At 40.1% G+C, this 20,025-nt stretch overlaps 1 protein-coding gene across 4 annotated transcripts in view; it reads left to right on the top strand.

Moving 5' to 3' along the window:
• Nucleotides 1–20,025, top strand: part of osbpl6 (oxysterol binding protein-like 6) — a 34,223-nt gene that overhangs the window by 5,510 nt on the left and 8,688 nt on the right. Inside the window, exons 2-13 of one of the 4 annotated variants that reach the window (XM_008398758.2) lie at nt 5,279–5,401; nt 5,606–5,659; nt 6,573–6,686; nt 6,778–6,948; nt 9,541–9,685; nt 9,841–9,944; nt 11,413–11,505; nt 12,280–12,448; nt 14,809–14,939; nt 17,197–17,304; nt 17,712–17,843; nt 19,472–19,559. In XM_008398758.2, the coding sequence (XP_008396980.1) occupies nt 5,279–5,401; nt 5,606–5,659; nt 6,573–6,686; nt 6,778–6,948; nt 9,541–9,685; nt 9,841–9,944; nt 11,413–11,505; nt 12,280–12,448; nt 14,809–14,939; nt 17,197–17,304; nt 17,712–17,843; nt 19,472–19,559 (1,432 nt within the window). The remainder of the gene's footprint in view (nt 1–5,278; nt 5,402–5,605; nt 5,660–6,572; nt 6,687–6,777; nt 6,949–9,540; nt 9,686–9,840; nt 9,945–11,412; nt 11,506–12,279; nt 12,449–14,808; nt 14,940–17,196; nt 17,305–17,711; nt 17,844–19,471; nt 19,560–20,025) is intronic. The other 3 variants (XM_008398767.2, XM_008398784.2, XM_008398773.2) reach the window with 3 other exon arrangements.

The raw sequence follows: 20,025 nt of genomic DNA on the forward strand, positions 1-20,025 counted from the left end.
CCTCACACTTGATAAATCAGAGAAAAGGAGCAAGAGAAAAATAATTGAATGAGATGTTCTCATCTGAAGCAGGAGTTTCATCTGCTAGAAACCCAYACATAGTCGTACCTCACTTTTAAAGCATTGACAGCATAAGTGAGACTACCCTTATTACATCTCTTGAAGTGGTGAGGTTAATTGAGCTGTCTGTGCAGAACTGAAATTGGAAAAAAACTTCTTCAYGATGAGCTCATTCAGTTTTCACTTTTTTTTTCCAAGCACATTCTAAACCTTCTGCTCAAATTACCTTCAGCATCAGCTTTCTGGAAAATCAAGCTTCATTTGAGCTRTGATGGCGAATGTCATGTACCCATTATGTGTGAAGCTATGGATAATCTTTTTCTGACTTTATGCATTCCATTCCAAATATCATCTGCTTTGTAATTTWATGTTGGCCTTTATTATGGCTTTAGATGCTCCACCAATGACCTCTGTTTTGTTGGGCTTCAATGATTTTTGTGGAATAACAAAAGCAATGCATTCTTGTTTGGGGAAAGCCTCAATGGGATCCTGACCTYATCTTTGAATCGATACATGTCAATATACCGGCTGCTGATGGCTGCTGTTCATGCCCTCGTGGGAGCAATTAGGTGCTCCACCTGCAGTTTCACACAAACACATGAACATGCACATAGTTCACAGACATTCCTAGGTCCAAAATTCCTGAAATGTAGCATTAAAACATCTTGCTTGGGGGCATCAGGACAATTAACAGCTTTTTTTTTATTTATTTTTTTTATCTATCTGTATGTTCGCTACACCAGTTTGGTAGAAATTGCTTTCTTTTCAAATGGAAAAAGATACTGGTAATATTTCTCAGAGCTGCGCCAGCCTACGAGTCATCAGATCTTACGTTTAGACTTGTGTAACCGAATCTGGTGTGTTTACGCTGTGTGCAGGCCTTTGCTTCTCTCAGGATGTCCACATCCTCTCTGTGTGGAAGCCAGGCYTCTTACTCTAAGCTTTACTGCTGAGCCAGCCAAATACTGCGGGAAAATACACCCTCAAAAACAACTGCTATGTGGTTAGTAGCTGCTGAGATATCATCTTCCACTGRCGATTGTGTTGGTGTGCGAGGCGTGAATAGGGTGCRAGTTTTTTKKGGTTTTTTTTATCTAGAGGTTCTGTTTTGTTGTGCAAGTRATGGAATTTGTACTTTCTGGTTGCTACTGAGGAGTTTAAAACTACTGTCCAATTTTTGGACRGGAGTGCCACGTTTGAGCATGCTTGTTATGTTGAGAAATAATTGTTTTTTWAAAAATCAATAGATTTTGTAGACTGTAGCATGGACCACAGTTTTTGAATTTGAATTTAATTTGTGCACAATWKATGCCATTTCCTGAACAAGTCCTGGACTTGTCTTGAATCACACACACCCAGATATGGAAAGGACAGACCGAATAGGCACAGTGGAGAAGATCACCAGCTAGTCCTTTGGAACGTTGTACTTCTTGAGTTGCTGCAGAAAGTACGATTTCTGCTGGACCTTCTTTCGAACACTGCCTGTGTGTGACGTGATCCACAGCAGACACGGTGTTGTTGAGGATTACGAGGCGGGTCTGAATTCAARTATGCCTAAATTAAATGTAGTCTTCTTACAACGCAAAGCCGAATTATCCAAGCTCCTTGTTCTAGAAAAAAACTATTTAAAGGTGTCAATGCCTCATGTAATTCATTAATCGCTTTGTTTCACTGTGGCAAGCAAGTCATTTATCAAAGATCCTATTTCTTAGAGCGTGTGCACACGACATGTTAGGAAAAACCGACTGGACTGACAGACTGCGCTTGTGCGTCACTGACATAATGTAATGTAAAGTGGTCTCCAGAAGCAGGCTGAGGCACTGATATTTATAGGGCTGATTTAGCCTGAGGTCTCCCCAAAGAGTGTTTGTCCTTTTCTCTGCTCAGTGAAACCTTAACTGTAACAGTTTGATTCATTGCATCAAAGGTCTGCTGTGGCTGTGTGTCACCGACGGTGGTGGAACCCTGAGGGCCTGTCTCATGAAAAAGGCTCGTCTAGATTGAGTACATTGACTAAGCTGATCATCACCTTTACCCAGCGTGATTTCTGGTTCGAACGAAGCCGTTTTTCGGGATTCGAATATCTAATTTGTCAAGAAGATTTACGCAAATTTACTGACTGTGAACGAGCAAATTTGTGAGGCTAATCTCCTTAAGGGTCTTGACTTTGAAAAGCAGGAGGCCTCTTACGGAATCTGCCACAAGACATTCTCCAATAAAGGAGTAAACTTGCCAAGAGRGACCAGCTCATTCAGCTGTAAATTATTCTGCAGCGAGATCAATGAACGGAAGCAGAGTGCAGGAAATCATTTGGCTTAATTCAGTCCAGTTCTGTGGGCTGCGCTACCAAAAGCAGCAACTCTTATTATGGGCCCCATTTCCATATAAGCCAGTAGTCAGCATGTGCCTTGGTATTTACGTGGAGTCTGTGCCATGGATCTTTTTAATGGTTTGGGAAGGGTAATGTATTTAAATATTTGCAGCAAGCAATTCTTTATTTAGTGTACCATTGATTTATCAGTTCAGACTCATTTAAACGTCTGATAACAGACGGGAAGTTTGCCTGAGGCATTCCTCCATRACAAATATTCCATTATCCCCCTATACGCCGTTACGTACAGACAATAAGCTGCAGCTGTTGTGTGTTAAATGAAGAGGCATTGCAGCATAACCTTTTTTGCAGGTAACAGCTGACTTGTAGCGTTGGTGTATATTTTAAAGTCCTCCACTTYCCCATTTTCACAAGGCATTTGCCCCTGCAGTGAGTGGAGGAATATGACCTCATTACCACCCAGATCTGTTTCCGACTTGTTAGATTAAGCAAGCTGTTGTCCTCCTTTGTTAAATGTCCTGCAAACCAAGGGTAGGTGTCATCATGCACGCCCGGCGAGACATCTTGAAGGTTGTAGCGTCACATGGTGCAGCGAGAAGCCACAGGCTGTTTGTTGCTCGAGAAGTGAAGCTTGTGCATACTAAGCTGACTTTTTTGTTTCAGAARCTGCAATGCTATTGAGTCAAGTGTCAAATTCAAAATCTAATCAAATGCATTAAGTGCATCTTATTTAAAGCTTTTATCAATTTGGCTAAAGCTGACCTAAAATTAAACAATTTCCTTTTATAATTTTCCTTCATTTACATTTTCTGGTGTGATTTTTGTTGCCTTCAGATCCTTTAAAAGGTCATTGATTACTTGGTTTTTAATACTCTACATACATATTTTTATCACAATATTCATTTTGACATTTAATGTGTTTTACATTTTTCTGTACTTTGTTAATTTGATCAGGTCTTCTGTCTCAGCCACAAGTAGTCACAAGGAACTGTTACTCTACAGCGATATCAATATGTGCAATACTGCAAATTTAAAGAAGTACTTGAGTGCAGTATCTAAGAGGCTAACACTTTTCTAGCATCATGCATTCGTGTTCTGCTTGCCAGTAGTTTATTTGGCCAGTTGCATGGAGTTTGCTTGCTACAGACATAATTGATATATATTTTAGTGACTGCAGATGCCATCGCTGACAAAAAGGTGTTAAAACATTATGATGGCTGAAAGGAGCAGACTGATTAATTCACTATTTGATTTTCAAAATTAACATCAAGTCACATGCGTCTTTTTCTAATATCGTGCAACCCTAATTTCAAACAGTTGTGTCTAATTCATTTTAGAAACAGGTTGTGAATTTACTGTTGATGCTCTAATTCACACAGGATCAGAAATATGCATACAAACTCAAAAATGTGCATACATACTCTCATGTTTGGTTAAATGTGCCTTAGTAAATTGCAGAGAGCCAAACACAGACTGGATACTAAACAACTTTTACCAGAATCGGTCGGGCTCATTCACGTTTGACGATTTCTTGGCACTGACTTGGCTTCTAAGAAGAGTTCATACATTTTTAAAAGAGTTGAGGTTTGGGCCATTCCGGCAACTTAATCTTACTTTATCCATTCCAGAACCAAATGTAATGTGTTTCGGACCGTTGTACCAGCAAACCGCTACCTTTGCTGAAGCTGACCTGGGTCACATTTTCAGGAACATCTCATGAACCACCAGGTTCAATGACTAGATGGTGATACACCAAGTTATTATTGAAACAGTTTAACGTCAACATGGTCTCAGAGAGTGACAATCAAGAAAGATTTCCCTGCTCCGAAATCAACACTTTCAAGCCGTCTCCAAAATCCTTTGCGTCAACTCAAACCACCAACTAGATACACTGGGAGAGCAAAAATGTCTCTAATTTACGGTATAATATAGACTGTTTTTTTTTACACAGTGAGGTTACAACTTGAACACAGGCCTATGAACAGTCCTTCACCTAAACCATATTGAAAAGTATCATCCATGCCAGGAAACCAACCAATTTAGATTAATTATGCCAAATTTTATAAGCAGAAAGATTAAATGCCTAGACAGGAATATTCTGGGCCGGTGATGTTGGCTTACAGAAGCATATGGTTTCTCTGCAGCATACATTATATTTGCATGAATATCAAAAACATTCAAACCTGAAATGTCAAAAATGTATTTTTTAAATCCATTGAAATTTTGTTGCACCATCATTTATGTCTGGAAAAAGTACTGTTGAAATACATATTTGAAAGTTTCAAATTACATGACTGCGATAGAGATGACCAATCCTGACCAATAAAAACTATTATCTGCATTAATTTGCAGGTATGTATTGGCAGCGACCCCCATGACTGAAGGAATCATTTTCTTCCTTTAGTCCATGAAGAGCAACAGCATTTTCTTTAGTGAAACTGATGGTTCCACAGAGAGACAGAAAATAGGATCATGTTTCTTACTCTGTTACTGGTCATATTCCTGCTATCAAATCAGTGACCCTGTCCTCCCGCCTGTCTACTCCTGAGGGACAAAGGTTGGATGTCACCTGTCCCTGCATGACCTGCCCACCGTTCCTCCCCCAGAGGCATCATTTTGATTTACAGACCCTCTCAGAGCTGAAAGAGCGTAGTCAGGAGAAAGCTAATGAGCTGGAAATGCTGAGAGAGCACAGGGGGACTGTATTTTGTTATTTTAAAGCTGTACTAGTTGGCTAAAGAGAAGCACTACACGTGTTCCTGTTTTTCCTATGACAAGGCCATATTTTCTTTTTATTACAGCCTGCGCGTGTCCTGTTTGGGTATCACACCAGAGAAGTGAGTGGATTAGTTCTGACACGGCTGTGTATTTTTCTTCCTCTTCCAGGAGGCAGACAGCTGGGAAATAATCGAGGGACTGAAAATTGGTCAGAGCAACGTCCAGAGGCCCGACAAACATGAAGGTTTTATGTTGAAGAAAAGGAAATGGCCCCTGAAAGGATGGCACAAGGTACGATCCACGGGCCAGGCCAGACACAAAAGCTTTCTCTTCTACAGAAAATGCACTCTCAGACTCATCCATTACCAAACTGTGTGCTGAATATTAAAAGGCCGCTTCTTTGAAGTCGCTCTCTTTATCATTTTTATGTCTTTGTTGTTATTTAACAACAAATTGGTACTATTGTTTTGTTCGTTTTTTTCTTTTATTCTGCAGCGTTTCTTTGTTCTGGACAATGGCATTCTGAAGTACTCCAAGACCCCTATTGATGTAAGTAATCCTGACCGTCATCCCTGCAGGCAGAAACAGAGCTGCCCGGCCCTGACCTCTGCTAGGATAGACAGTGAGTCAGCTGAGACATCTGCAGCGTGTTGCGTCTGCATGAAAAGCAAAACTGTCCGACAGAGTGGAGACGCAATGCGCGATAGTGACAAAAACATTTTAGTCTCTCTCATTTTGGAGGAGCAACACTGCGATCAACATTTGTTATGAACCTATTAGGAAAACGCTTGCAGAAACCACAGAAATTTGACATACTAAGAAGATAAACTGTGTTGTCCAAACTGTTGCTCCTAGAAATCGCTAGGTTTATTGTCACCATTTGAAGCCTTTTAAGTCTTTGCGGTAAACAAATTAAACAAGAGCTGTTTAAGCAGCGACATAAAACTAATAGGTAACACTTTATTTGAAGGGGTTTGCATAAGACTGACATGACACTGTCATAAACATCTCATAACATCTGTCATGAACATAAAGAAGTCTTTATGAATGTTTATGACAGTTGTCATGAAGTGTCATTCGGTAAATAATGACACTTTTAATGCAAAGTTGCTCTAAAAGTTGCATTGAAAGTCAATTAAAAATGTCAACTTTGCATTAAGTTATCATAATTCACAAACAATTGAGTGAACAGTGTGAACAATTGAACACGCTGTATTGAACAATTCTGTTGCCCTTAAATCAAAAATACTCTAATATTGGTCATAAATCTCATATTGACTCCGGGCTTTTAATTAAGTCAGATCTATGCATTAAATTCTTGTTTGAAATCGTCTCTCATATGATAATTTAAATAAAAAGAACTGTTCAGATAAATCTTTGAGTCCCAAATCTGTATCAGAAATACTGATAATGTGTGTAAATTATGAGGAGGCCTGGATGTTTTTGCCAAATGTCCACACAGATTCAAAGGGGAAAGCTTCATGGCAGCATCGACGTCGGCCTCTCTGTCATGTCCATCAAAAAGAGGGCGCGTCGCATCGACCTGGACACCGAGGAGCATATTTATCATCTGAAGGTAACGCTTCAGATGACTCACTGTATCAAGGTGAAAAACAGCAGCTGGGTAAGTGACAGAGGTCAAATTTGGTCGTCTGCTTCCTGTCCAGGTCAAGTCTCAAGACATCTTTGACGCCTGGGTGTCGAAGCTGCGCCACCACCGACTCTATCGACAGAATGAGATAGTGCGCTCTCCCCGGGAGCCCACGATGCGAACGTTTCCTCCTCCGGCTGCCATGGAGACGCCCCAACCCTCCCCAATTGTAGTAAATGAAACAAAGGTGAGCTTCTTTTCATTTTATTCCTCTGTTAAAACTAAGATATGGGATAAAAACGTTTACATGTTAACATTTACCTTTATTTCTTTTTGTATGCATGTAAACACATGATGAAACTGAAAAGAGGAAGTTCTGTTCAGGGGCTAAATTTACTCCTTGGTTTAATTACTGCGATTATTCTGGTATTTTCTTCACAATTCCTAAACTAACGAAATAATTACTTGCATCAGTCCAGTTCTGGATAAACACTGGAAAGCATTTTTATTTACAGATTATGTTCGTCATCAATGTCAATAAGTTGCATCCTTCTTTTCTCAAAGGCGATTTTTTTTTGTTTTTGCTGGTTTCATATTTAAAACCTGACCTCTGGAGAAAATTCTGCCATAAATTCACTGCAAAGTTGTTGTTTTTTTTACTACTACTATCAGAATTTCAACATGGAAATGCATAGAAACCCTGTGGATTATAGACATATATCTGCCTAACGTAATAAAGCAAGACGTGAAACTGTATCCAGACCATTAAGATAACAAAAAGGGTTGCCCATTCTCTGTAAGAACGCTTGAAGTGTGAGTAAATGTGAGCACAGGGCCAGAGAAGCTCCTCCTGGGAGTGCTGCTGAGTCACATGGAGGCCATTAGAGGTGATCAGTAGGATTTGGATCCTCATCGAGCAGCCGGCTGCAGCACGATGAGCTCTCCCTGAAGATTGGCTCAAACGGAAGGCTTCGGTCCTGGAGTCAGAATTATCTGCTGCATCAAACACTTAGAAGATGCTGGAAGCCTGGAACAAAGACGGCTTCAGAGTGGCAGCATTTATTCAAGCTCAGTATAATGGCTCATTTCTACAGCAGGTTTTATAGAAGTGCTGGTTGAGGACAAAGTGTAGGGTCAGTGTTCAGTTTCCCGATGGATTCTGTGTAAAATTGATCCAACTTTGATGAGCGGTCATACATTTTTATGTTCTCGTCATCAGCATTAATGCTCCATTGTGGGGTTTTCATGATCATCAGTAGGACATGTGGGTTGGGGGTTTTTTTGCGACGCCCTTTCTATGCACATATACATATTATACATCATTGGAAAGTTGGGATTCCTGAGATTAAAATGACGGATGCCAATTAAAGGTACAATCATAGCTGTAGAGGCAGTAAGTGGTTTTGTCAAACCACTCGGAAATTCAAAATAAAGTCCAGTTCACTATTTAAAGTCTGATATAATTGACAGCACATAGCCCTTTTGGACAAAAATAGAGATTTCACATCCAGAAGAGTGAAATTAATGTACTCCAATAAAAATAGTTAACTTACAACGAGTCTTACGTCCACAAGCCAACATAATCTGCTGCTAAAATCCTTCAAAATTTCTTTTGGATGTGTCTGTTTCCCACAAAGTTGTCATTTTTTTCATTCATTTTTTTTTTACATACAAGCTCAGATACACCCGCAGTAATATTTAGGTAAATGCTCCCTTGCAAGTTGCCTGTAGACCACACTGTTACCATCAACAAGCTTCTTGCATGATTCTTGCAAGATATTTGATGACACCAAAATGAGTGGAGTCCATGTTAAAAACATAATTCTTGCATTTTAAACGAGATTCAGTTCAGAGCTGTGGGAAGACCACTACAGAAGCTCAGTGTTAACCTGGTTGGTGCTTTCCAAAACCTGTTTCAATGAGTATGGCATCATTTTCTGTCTCAAGTTTCAACTATCAGCCAAACAGGCCCTCAGCATGATGCTGTCACCACCATGTGTTACATTTGGAACTGCGGCTATAAGTTTAAGAGCTTCTCCTGAGCTCTTCCAATTACTGGTGCCAAATAGCTCAAACGTTATCTTGTCTGACCATAAGAAACTCTCTACTGAGAGCATTTAGCTCATCTTCTAGTTTATATTTGGCTTCCTGGGTTGTTCTCGGTTTGTAGAAGTAACAAAAAAAGAGAAAAAAGAAGAAAGAAAATGGATTTAATTTCCCATTATTTAAATATTGCTTCCTAGGTTACTTTCTAGATTCTTTCCTTTTTTACTGCATATGTTTTCCTCTTTTTTCGCCTTACTTTTTTGTCATGTTAGCATTTAAGTTGGGACACAAGTGCAGGCAAAACCAGAGGCGGCCGGTAAAGTGCAGAGTATTTCCTGTAACAGATTAATGATGGAGTGATTCATAGTACATATTTTTGAATCTGATTTATGTAATTTCAACCCAGTAGCAAATTGATTTTAATTTGTGCATTCAATTCCTGGTTTCCAACAAACTTTTTTCACATGCTTCATTACTGGGCCAAATGCATTAAAAGGTCATCAATTACACAGAGAAACTGAGCTTTTCTTCTTAGTCCAAAAAAACCAACAAACATCTAATTTTAATCGCCATCTTGCTGCATTTTTTTAATAAGACTGCTTTAGTTGATCTAATATTAAACTTGTTTCTTACAAAATAATCTCTAAGTGAACCCCTTCTGCTTTAATCCAGAATATTTCCTGGGTATCATAGCTAGCCAGCGGTGCTCTCCTAACTTGTGTGCAATAGAATCTGACGCGGTGCCTCGGACAGATCAGCCYGTCTGACCCTGTCTGTCATCACCTCACCTCAGCAGGCCAAGTCCAGCAGCTTGCCGTGGCAGCCGGCGGCGCCCAGCAGCAGCAGCAACAGCAGCCTGCAGGCCTCCTACAGCAACGGTCAGAGCAGGGTGGTCGCTTGGCTTCAAGAGTCAGAGGAGATGGACAAGTGTGCAGAGGGTGAGCAAGACGAAAGGTGGCATTTGGGATTTTACAAAAGAGTAGATTAAATCAATCACCGTTGAGGGATTTCGATAAATCCCTCAACGGTGGATGTGACTGTGCCATGACACGTAATGAGATTGTGAGCCGGTGGGTGTGAATTTCATTTCCAGAGCTCGCACGCTGCCAGTCTAACTTGACCGAGTTAAGCCGATTGTTGCAGAGCCTGGAGATCCTGCAGAGGACCCAGTCAGCGCCCAACTTCACAGATATGCAGGTAAAACGCACACCTGAGAGCAAATACAGAAACACACATACAGCGGTGTAGAGGATGAAATTCTAGTCAGTACTTCATTTAAAAAAAATTTTTTTCAACTGGAAGGTTTGCTGCTGGTGACAAGTTTGCATACATTATTCATTGGCATGAAGATCATGTTCATTTTGAACTTTTAAAGACAGACTTAATCTGTTTATCTGTGAAGATGCAACAGCTGTACAGTAGGTAGTGTCCGCTAGTTTTAAAAACAGAATTAGGTGGACAAGCTTAACCACAGAGTCGAAATCATACATACTGGTTCTAAAAAAAATTGAAATAATACAATTTTTAGATGTGTTTTTTTTTTCGTCTTATTTTGATTTTCATTAATTTATGTATTTTTGTTATTTTTTTCTTGAAGCATCTTGTGATTTTTACCTGTTAATGGTGATATATTAAATAAACTTTAAATAATTCTGGCTGCATATAATCAGTCTTCATGTCCAAATAGATAAATCTTGTTTAAATTGCTGGAATGTAGGTGTTTGTGCCAGGAAACCTTACCATAAGCCTGCTTTATCAGTTGCCAAACCAGTTTTGATGGCTGCTGATGATCATTGTCCTGTTGAAACTCCCAATTGTGTCCCAAGTGTCAGCTTTTGAATAATATTTGCACCTTTAAAATCTCTACGTTGAAAAATATATATATTCGTGCCCTTGATGAGCGTACGTCTCACCAGCAGCGTATGTGTGTATATATGATATACAGACAGAGAGGAATCTTCAGATAAAAATGGAGGCGATTAGGTCTTTTGTTAGCTGAAGTGAGAAATGTGTCCCATTAGTTGCCGACATTTCATTCATCCCTCACCATTTGCATGGCATGTGTGTTGCTCCACAGCTGCACTGTGGCTGCTGACCTTTGCGCTGCAGCGCTGCATACACAGAATAACAATGCCTGTGGCAATGACCATCAGTAGACGGTTAACTGTTTAAGAAATTTACGTGTGACGCTTGGCTGGTTGTGAACTGAATTATTTTATGAAGTAAATGAAACCAGCAAAAGTAAAAGATTATAACAATTGAATTGCTTTCATTGCTGATTGTTGCTGAAAAGAGTCTGAGTGAGATTTAAAATATGCAGCCACTGTGTATATGCTTTAATCGGTTTAATTTAATCCAAACTAAAAAGTGTATTAAGATTTCGCAACACACATGCTACACCATCACCTGAACCATCCGGCACCTATAACCTATCATTATCTATTGATTTGTTGTGTATTATAAGTATTTGGCTCAAATTCACAAATGAAACAACACGCCATCGTTTTGTTTGCAGCCTAATTTTCTTTAAAAAAGAAAAAAAAAAAAGCTGTTCTTTTATGCCATTTCACTGCAGTCTATGTGCGGCTAACTCTTGCTTCTTTTGTGTGACGTGTTTGTCCTGTTAACCTCCCTTTGCACTGCTCGATCCACATGTGCCTCAAAGGCCAATTGTGTAGAACTGTCAAAGAAAGAAAAGCGCTTGAACAGAAGATGGAGAACAAAAAGTGTCGGCAAAGATGCGAAATTCCAACTGCAGGTAACACACATGCACACTAGCAAACAAAATAAGTGGGTTAGGCTTAATGCTTTTTGCATATCTTTATCAGGGATGCCCAAAACCTGAGAGGGTGTTGTAAAGAAGTCTAAGGCATTTTCTAAAATAGGAGCAGCACATGCATGCTACAACAATCATGTCTCATAAAGTGGCAGTGTCGGATTCAGTGTGAGGCTTTAATCCAGCTAACACCTAAATATTGTTCTTTTATTTTTCTCCTTTTAACTAGGAAATAATTATCTCACCATAATAAAAATAGCTCGTCTGCACTGCAGCTCACAGAAACCTGTATGTCATGGCTTGAACACTTTTCGCTGATACACTTTTTTTCTTTTTGCTTAATGTATAAATCTATATGCTGTTTGCTGACACAACTAATGGGGTTTCAACATTTTGCATAAAATTCTAACGTCAACGCTAAAATTAAGGTTAAATCCTGTAAATAATCCTTTTTGCATGTTTCCAGAAAACAACTAAAGGATGGCGAAACATTTCCGTTATTTTGACCTTTCACTTTGATTCTTATAATTAGAAAAGACGCACTAAACTTTTTTTTTCAAAGAAATATTCCTTTGATTTAACTTCCACTGAAAAAACATAAAAAGAAACTATTTTTGTCAGATTAATTGAACAGATTGAGTTTAATAGATGAACATTTGGTTTCTGGCTTGGCGGCTGGTTCTGATTGTAAGACACAGAAAAGCGCAGCACTGTGGTGTTTCTGACAGTAGTTCTCTGCGGTTGTGATCTCTCCAGGTTCCTCTGTCAACCAGCATGTCGMCTGTCCGCCTCCACTCCTCCAATCCAAACCTGTGTGCTGAACTCGGGGACTACCAGCCCCCAGTTTCTCGCCTGTCAGACAGTGTGGAGTATGCCAGCGACTACATTAAACTTCAGGAGGAATTCTGCACCATTGCCCAGAAAGGTAAGCAGGCGGCTGCTGCTTACCTTTCTGGGCAATAATTTGTTTTATTGATATTCCTATGGGGGCTGCACAGTGGCGCAGTTGGTAGAGCTGTTGCCTTGCAGCACAAAGGTTCTGGGTTCAATTCCCAGCCCCGGTCCTTCTGCATGGAGTTTGCATGTTCTCCCTGTGCATGCATGGGTTTTCTCTGGGTACTCCGGTTTCCTCCCACAGTCCAAAAACATGACTGTTAGGTTAATTGGCCTCTCCAAATTGCCCCTAGGTGTGAGTGTGTGTGTGCATGGTTGTTTGTCCTGTGTGTCTCTGTGTTGCTCTGCGACAGACTGGCGACTTGTCCAGGGTGTACCCCGCCCCTTGCCCGGAACATTAGCTGGAGATGGGCACCAGCAACCCTCCCGACCCCACTGAGGGACAAGGGTGAAAGAAAATGGATGGATTGTATTCCTATGTAAACAATGCAAAGAAACATTTAAATCTCTTGGACTTTTTCCACACTTTTTCTCACAATAAAACCACAAACTGCAGTTTATTTTTGTTGCGATTTGATGTGATACGTCAAAGCAAAGTTCAGCAGGTCTGTAAGCTGGAAGAAAATGGAAATTTCACCCCAATTTCTTATGAATACTTTCTGACCAGATTCTCATTTGGATATAGGTCTCGTCTTTTCCTGGCTCATTCCAACACTTGACCTGATTTAAAACATGAGCCGTTCCTGGATAAAAGCTATCTTTTTGCTGATTTTGTTCTCTCTTCAATCTCAAGACTGCACAACTTGTGCTTCTTCTTTAAAAATATGTAACTTAAATTATCTGGGTTCAACCTGTTTGTTTAGGAAAACATAATATAAGCTTGTTAAAAAAATAATAACATGTTGTCTAAATGTAAGCCCCTTTATTTCATTGCTCTTTTTTTTTTTGCTATAATTGCATGGCAGTATTCTTGCTATAATTGCATGGCAGTATTCTACTGCTTAAATATTTATCATCTCGAAGTAGTGATCATGTTGACTAATGCACCTCAGAGTGATATGAATCACCTGAGCGCTTGTTTGTTTCCATTGTTTTTTGATGAATTATTGTCACTCCGGCTGATTAAGTGTGTAACTGAATACAACACTACCTGTTATAATAAAACACTTCCTGCAAGTGGTTTTCAGGAGTCTGGAAAGCACTTCAAATTGCAAATGACATAATAAAGGTCAAAGCACAGATGCAGCTCAGCATAAATTGTGATCATTCCACATTAAATATTGATGAAATTCAATAAAAGCAGCAATGATATTGGTGTTGTAGTTTGTTGAGGGAACAAAGATTTAGGAATTTTGCTCTCAGGTTCAAATTTAAAAAAAGATCCCTGCAGGTTAGAAAAGTGCACAAAGCTGAGTGTGTGTGTTTTAATTCTGAATCTCAGTGTAAAGGCAGATTGGTCTCCTGTGTTTAGGAAAAAGTTCATTAAAAAAAAAAAGAGAGAGAAATGAAGATACATTCTTAACATCAGTCTACTTTTTAATCTCAAAGTTACATTCTAAGGGGAAAATGTATCATTTTTTAAATCTTTTCAGTTTCAGAAACAGGCACATTTTTTGTCATAGCTCAATCTGTTGAACATTTCCATAATCATAAGTTTTTTCTTTCAAAACAACTATATTGAATTTATGCAATTTATACGGTTTCTCACCAGGCTGAGAACCAGTTTCTTCCCTCCAGGCGTCAGGCTCCTGAACTCAAGCTGCACCTAACACAGCTTCATCTTATAAATTATTTACACACACACACACACACACATATATATATATATATATATATATATATATACTTTATTATTTATTTATTCATTTTCTGTGTAGTAAATTAGTTAATTTGGGACCTGAGTTAGAATTTTGTACCACAAACAAGCAAGGTGGTATGACAATAAAAAATCCTTGAATCCCTGAATCCTCAATTGAAAAGAACATCTACAAGGACTGAGACAGACCTCAGCAGAAGAATCAATTCTATCTAATGTGGCAACCAAATTAGTTTTTTGTAAAACCGCCAATATAACTTCACCTTTTTAATCTGCATGACTGCATTTTGTCTCCAGAATGAAGGTTTTTGTCCCGACATGCATATTGGTCCTGTTTTACTGGGGACAGTGTCGCTGTCTGTGAGTTTCATTACTGCAAGGTGAAATAAAATGGTGAAATGAATGTAATTTGAATGAGCTTTGATGTGAATCTGTACATTTGCAGACTTGCACACATTGAGTTTTAACCTTTGTGAAACTTTTCCATCTTTTAATATGTCAAATAACTCAAGGGACGATGTGCTTTCTTACTCTGATTGTGAACAGTTTTCTGCTTCTTTCTTGCTTCCCCACAGTCCACTCTCTCCTGAAGTCGGCCTTCAATACTGTGGCCATAGAGAAAGAGAAGATCAAGCAGGTTCTCTCTGAGCAGGAGCAGTCCGACCAGTCATCCCAGATCATCTCTATCAGGAAGTCTCTGTCGCTGGTATATTTCTTTTTTTTTTTCTTCTTCTTCTCCTCACCTGTAATCTGAACTCTTTGCAGGCAAATGTGGCAACTTTTGTGCCGTAAAGCAGTGGTCCCCAACCCCCGGTCCGTGGACCGGTACTGGTCCGTGGATCAATTGGTACCAGGCCGCGCAAGAAATAATTAAATATTTCCGTTATGTGTTATTTGAATCCGGAGGATCTTTTAATTTGAAAATCCTTTAACCGGATTCTCTCGGTTACTTGCGCGCCAACACTGAGGCCACAAGCAGCAAAATGAGTTAGAAACAGATCAGATGTCTTTGGAAAGCTTCTTTGCAAAGAGGAAAAGGCCCAGAGAAGAGACAGGAGAATGGATTTATCCTGGACCAATAGGTGAGCCCGCTCTGTACTACATGCGGCGACCGGCTGCTAATGAGACAATGAAGCTTCAAGCTGCTTCGCCACATAGAGACCAACACACAACACAAACCGATTCCAGTCAAGAAAATTGCAATTCCAGAAGAAAATCCAGAAAACTCCCAAGATAGCATATCTTGGGAGTTTAGAATAACCAAACACGGATGACAATGTAGAAGCAATATCAGGATGCGGAGTCATTTTAAGGCGGTGGATAAAAGACGACGGTAGAAGCCGCTCTATTTGCTGCACTATGATTTGGAGGTGACTGTTTTTTCATAGTTAACATTTTTAACTGAATAAACATATATAACAATGACCTTTACATATAATAATAAACATTTCCACATATCATCTCCGATATCCTCTGGACTCTCAGTTGTGCGATATGTCAGCTGTTTTTGATTCCCTTCTGTTCTTACGTCACCGCGCTTTCTGATTGGCTACTTGTCACATTCAACAGGTTGTATTCTCGTTCCCAGACAGGAAAAACCCCACAGACTGCGATAAAAAGGCCAAGACAACGCAAATTGGGTATATTCAGGATTTAGTGGGAACACCAACATGCAGAAGCCTTGTCTGACGGTTCACCCCCACTTCGGGCCGCAGCAAAATTTTCCAAGTCTTGACCGGTCCGCGGTAATAAAAGGGTTGGAGACCACTGCTGTAAAGGATCATAATTTGAAGGGGGTAAAAAAAAAAAAGAGAAATGACAAAAACATTTTGTTTTCTTGTTACCTCAATTTACGTTTGAAGAAATCCCACATCCCACTGTGTGTTCTTAAGAGCCTCAGACAGCACAATTATGAAAAGATGACTTGTGCAGATGAAAGCAGAGTCAAGCGAGTCATGAAAGCCCAATCATCTTTTCCCAGTTTAATTGGTGATGGAGGGAGATGTGCAGCGCAGTTTATTAACCAAACTCCTGAGGGCTGTCTCTTTACTCCAGCGATTTAATTGGACTGTTCCTCCTTCTAACTGTTGGCATAATTTTAGTGAAATGTTTCACTCGCTGCTTTATCTCTGTTATTTCCTTAATTGGATGTTAGTGTGTGACATGGCTCTCTCAGGCTGCAGGTCGGATTTCCCAGCGAAGCTCTGTGGGAGGTTGATAATCTGTGGTTAGTAGTTGCCATAGATACAGCAGTTTTAGTACCTGGAGCTTTAATGGGGGGATCTATATTTAGTTCACCACACGTTTCTTCTTTTACTTATTTTAATAACCACTTAACACATTTGGCTCGTTTGCTACATCTCACAATAGTTTGCTTCTTGATGCTTATTTGCTTCTTGAACCATCCTCTAACCAGGAAAGAGACCTAATCCGCATTAATGCAAAATTTTTATGTTTTTTAATCCGCTCTTGTTGTACGGAAAAGCAAAAAATGAGCATGAAAAACGTCTACATTTCCAGATGCTATTCCTTATGTCATCATCTAAAAGGTACAATTCAAAATTTTAGAAACAAGTGTCTTTTTACATTGATTTCTACATAAATATGATATCTTTCAGTTTTAATATTCAAATGTTCAGTTTTCCTCAGCTGATGGCTGTTAAACAGATAAATCCCTAAATTATCATTTTACTGCTTTTGTTGCCTCGACATCAAGGGTCTCAAACCTAAATCAACACTGGCTGACATCCTAACTGGCCAAATTGACTGTAAGCTACATAGTTTAGTTATTCATTAAGTCCTGTTTACACAAGGACAAACCTAAAAGCTGCAGGACACTGACCCTCGAGGGTTACAGTTTGGCATCTCGGCTCTAGACTCTTTGTCTGATTTGGATATCTGGCTGATCGATTAATTGGTGCGTCTTTACTTAAAACGTTTGCGTCACGCTTCTTATCTTTCAGGCTCTAGCCCAGAACGCGGAGCTCCGAAGCCGCCTCAACCGCATCCACTCTGAATCTATCCTGACAGAACAAGTTGTCAGCGTGAACATCATCGCCACGCCTGATGAGGTAGGTCGCTGCTGTCGGTCTCTCTCTCTCTCTCCCTCAGTTTCCCGTGTCGATATCAATAAGATCACATCTGCCAGGGGACGTCCAGGTTCTTGCTTATTGCGTTTGTCTGTGGCGTTATTGATTCCTGTCCCAAAGATTTATGCTTTTTTTTTCGACGCACCCTGGCGAGTAAGCTTAAATGAACACTATTTGATGCAGAACCCTGACACCAAGGTTAATAGAAAAGATGACTAATTCAAAAGGGACGGGGAGCCCGCCCCGTGGCGACAAAACACATGTTGTGATATGGACTCGCCGTTGCTCCCTTGGGTGCTGCTTCTGTTTCTGTTTGCTCAGGTCGGCTCGGCTGTCGTCGCGTTGAGAAAGGGTGAACAAACGGCGCTTTTGCTTGTGTTTGCCTGCAGGCCGTGGAGCAGATGGGGATCCCTCTGACTCAGCAGGCCTCTAATGAAAGCCGACTCTCCATGTCGGAGTCTGTCTCCGAGTTCTTTGATGCGCAGGAAGTGCTTCTGTCAGCCAGCTCGTCGGAGAACGAGGTACAAACAGACAGGGGGAGTGAAGATGTTTAGAGGCTGGCAGGTGTGTGTTGTGATTGGGGTAAATTAAGAGATGGGTTAAATTGGCTCTTATGCTGGAAAACCAAAGAGCTGTAATCAGACGGTGGTTAACGAGAGCAGCTTGAAAATTAGAGGTGGAGCAGAAGGTTTGAAGCTCAGACACTTTAAAACAGCTTTTTCTTCTCTGCCCCCTTTTAACTAACTTCTTTGTGTTTTATTTGAATTTTACGTAAATGACCAACACAATAGCGATGATAATGCTTATTTATGAAGTGGAAGCAAAATTTGGCTTTGAGTCTTTGTAGAACCACCATTAGCTGTAACGACTCGCCATTTGCTTTAATTTACCCTTAAGTACCCTTAAGGTTTCCAGTTGTTGAATACATGTTAATCAAAGAAAAGAAGGGCTTTGTTTAAGGTTGGGAAGATGTACAAAAGTCACAACTTCAGTGTAAAAGTAGTGAACTATGTTTACATATTGCTGTAATCTAAACCAGAGGTACAGTGGACCCCCAGTATGAATGGCTGACATTTCTAAATACTTGAGATCTCCTCTAAAATTGTTTATTGCTGCCTATTTTAGCAGTTCAGAATAACAAATATACCTTAATATGCTTTAATGCGCTCAGTGGAATCTGCACAATCAGTCACTCTTGGAGGCATAACCAATCAGCAGCAAGGATAATAAATAGTGTTCCTGGATTGGTTGCTTTCAGTACCATGTCAAGTTGCATTGCTCCTTGATATTTCAGCTTCTGAAGTTGTATTTTCTTACTTCTTCATGTTTTAAATATGCAGATACAAGAATATCTGTGTGTAGCCGAGTTTTCCATAAATAATTTGGAGTTGCATTCCACAGAAAATTCTGCAAACACCAACCTGCTAATAGGCAGAAGAGGACAAATCTAAGCACGGCTAAATGCCTGATAGTTACTGTAAAAATGCATTAGAATAAGTGGCTTTTTATGCCATAATCATATTTATTAATTTTTTTACTGCCGTGTATACCACTGAAACAATGACTTTCTACAAATCTGATTGTGCTTCCAAAGGTTTTGGCTTATAGTGTAGTTTTTAAGGCATCAGATTATCCCACCTGAGCTGTGGCTCTCTGCAGCTTCTCCAGAGTTACCATGAAGCTCTTGGTGGCTTTTCATGTTAATGATAAAATAAACCATGACCCTAAGACTGTGCAGGGTTTAATATAGGGACAATAAATAAGTCCTTCTGCATGCTACATTTATCATTTATCTTCCGCTCGACTCTTTGTTTTTCCTCTGTTACATATAATTCAAATTAAATATATTGAAGTTTATATCAAGGTCACAAAATATGAAAAAGAAACTGGGGGTGTAAATACTTTTGCGGGTGAAGTAGCTGCAATGCCCTCCTTTCTGATGCCTTCGCTGACCTCTTTGTGTTCCCATATAGTATGAAAATGCTGCAGTCTCTCCCACTACTATTACTGCAGTAACACAGATAGTTGCTGCTGCAGTTTTTTAGCCAAAGGCAAACTACGTTTTGTGTGTAAGGCTAATCTGCACCGTGCTCTGATCAGTCAGTAACGCGCCGCCTTTTTCCTCGCTCTCCACCTGTCTCTCTCGCAGGGCTCAGACGATGAGTCATACGTCAGCGACGTCAGCGATAACATTTCTGAGGATAACGCCAGCGTGACCGACAACGTCTCCCGACAAAGTAGGTCCAGTTTCTGCGCCACCACGAGCATCCGCAGTCTCGAAAGAGWGACCCAAAAAAAAYAAAAAGAAAGAAAATGAGTCAAGCAGGGAATTCCTACATGTCCCATRAGCTGTGCTGCTCCCACAATGCCACGCACAAACTGACAGACGCACGCTTTCACTGGCGAAACCATTTATCAGTGTTGCAGAGGCAGTTGACTTTGCAGTGCTGCTCTGTGCCAAGGGCTTTTCTCGGGCTTTATGAAGCAGTCGGGAAGGGATCTCCCTCCTTCGTCTCTGTCACATTCCACACAGAGGAGGAGGAGGCAATAAAGCGCGCCGGGAAAGAGAAAATACTCTGTGTTCCTGCTAAATGAGGTTCTTATATTGGCAATAATATTTCAAGGGGTTTGATACATTATTAGAGCCGCCAGCGTTTAGTATCTGTTTTATAGTTTGGGGGGAAAAAAGGACACTATTCTCTC

The sequence above is a fragment of the Poecilia reticulata genome, linkage group LG2, assembly GCF_000633615.1.
Source record: "Poecilia reticulata strain Guanapo linkage group LG2, Guppy_female_1.0+MT, whole genome shotgun sequence".
Classification (NCBI taxonomy): domain Eukaryota; kingdom Metazoa; phylum Chordata; class Actinopteri; order Cyprinodontiformes; family Poeciliidae; genus Poecilia; species Poecilia reticulata.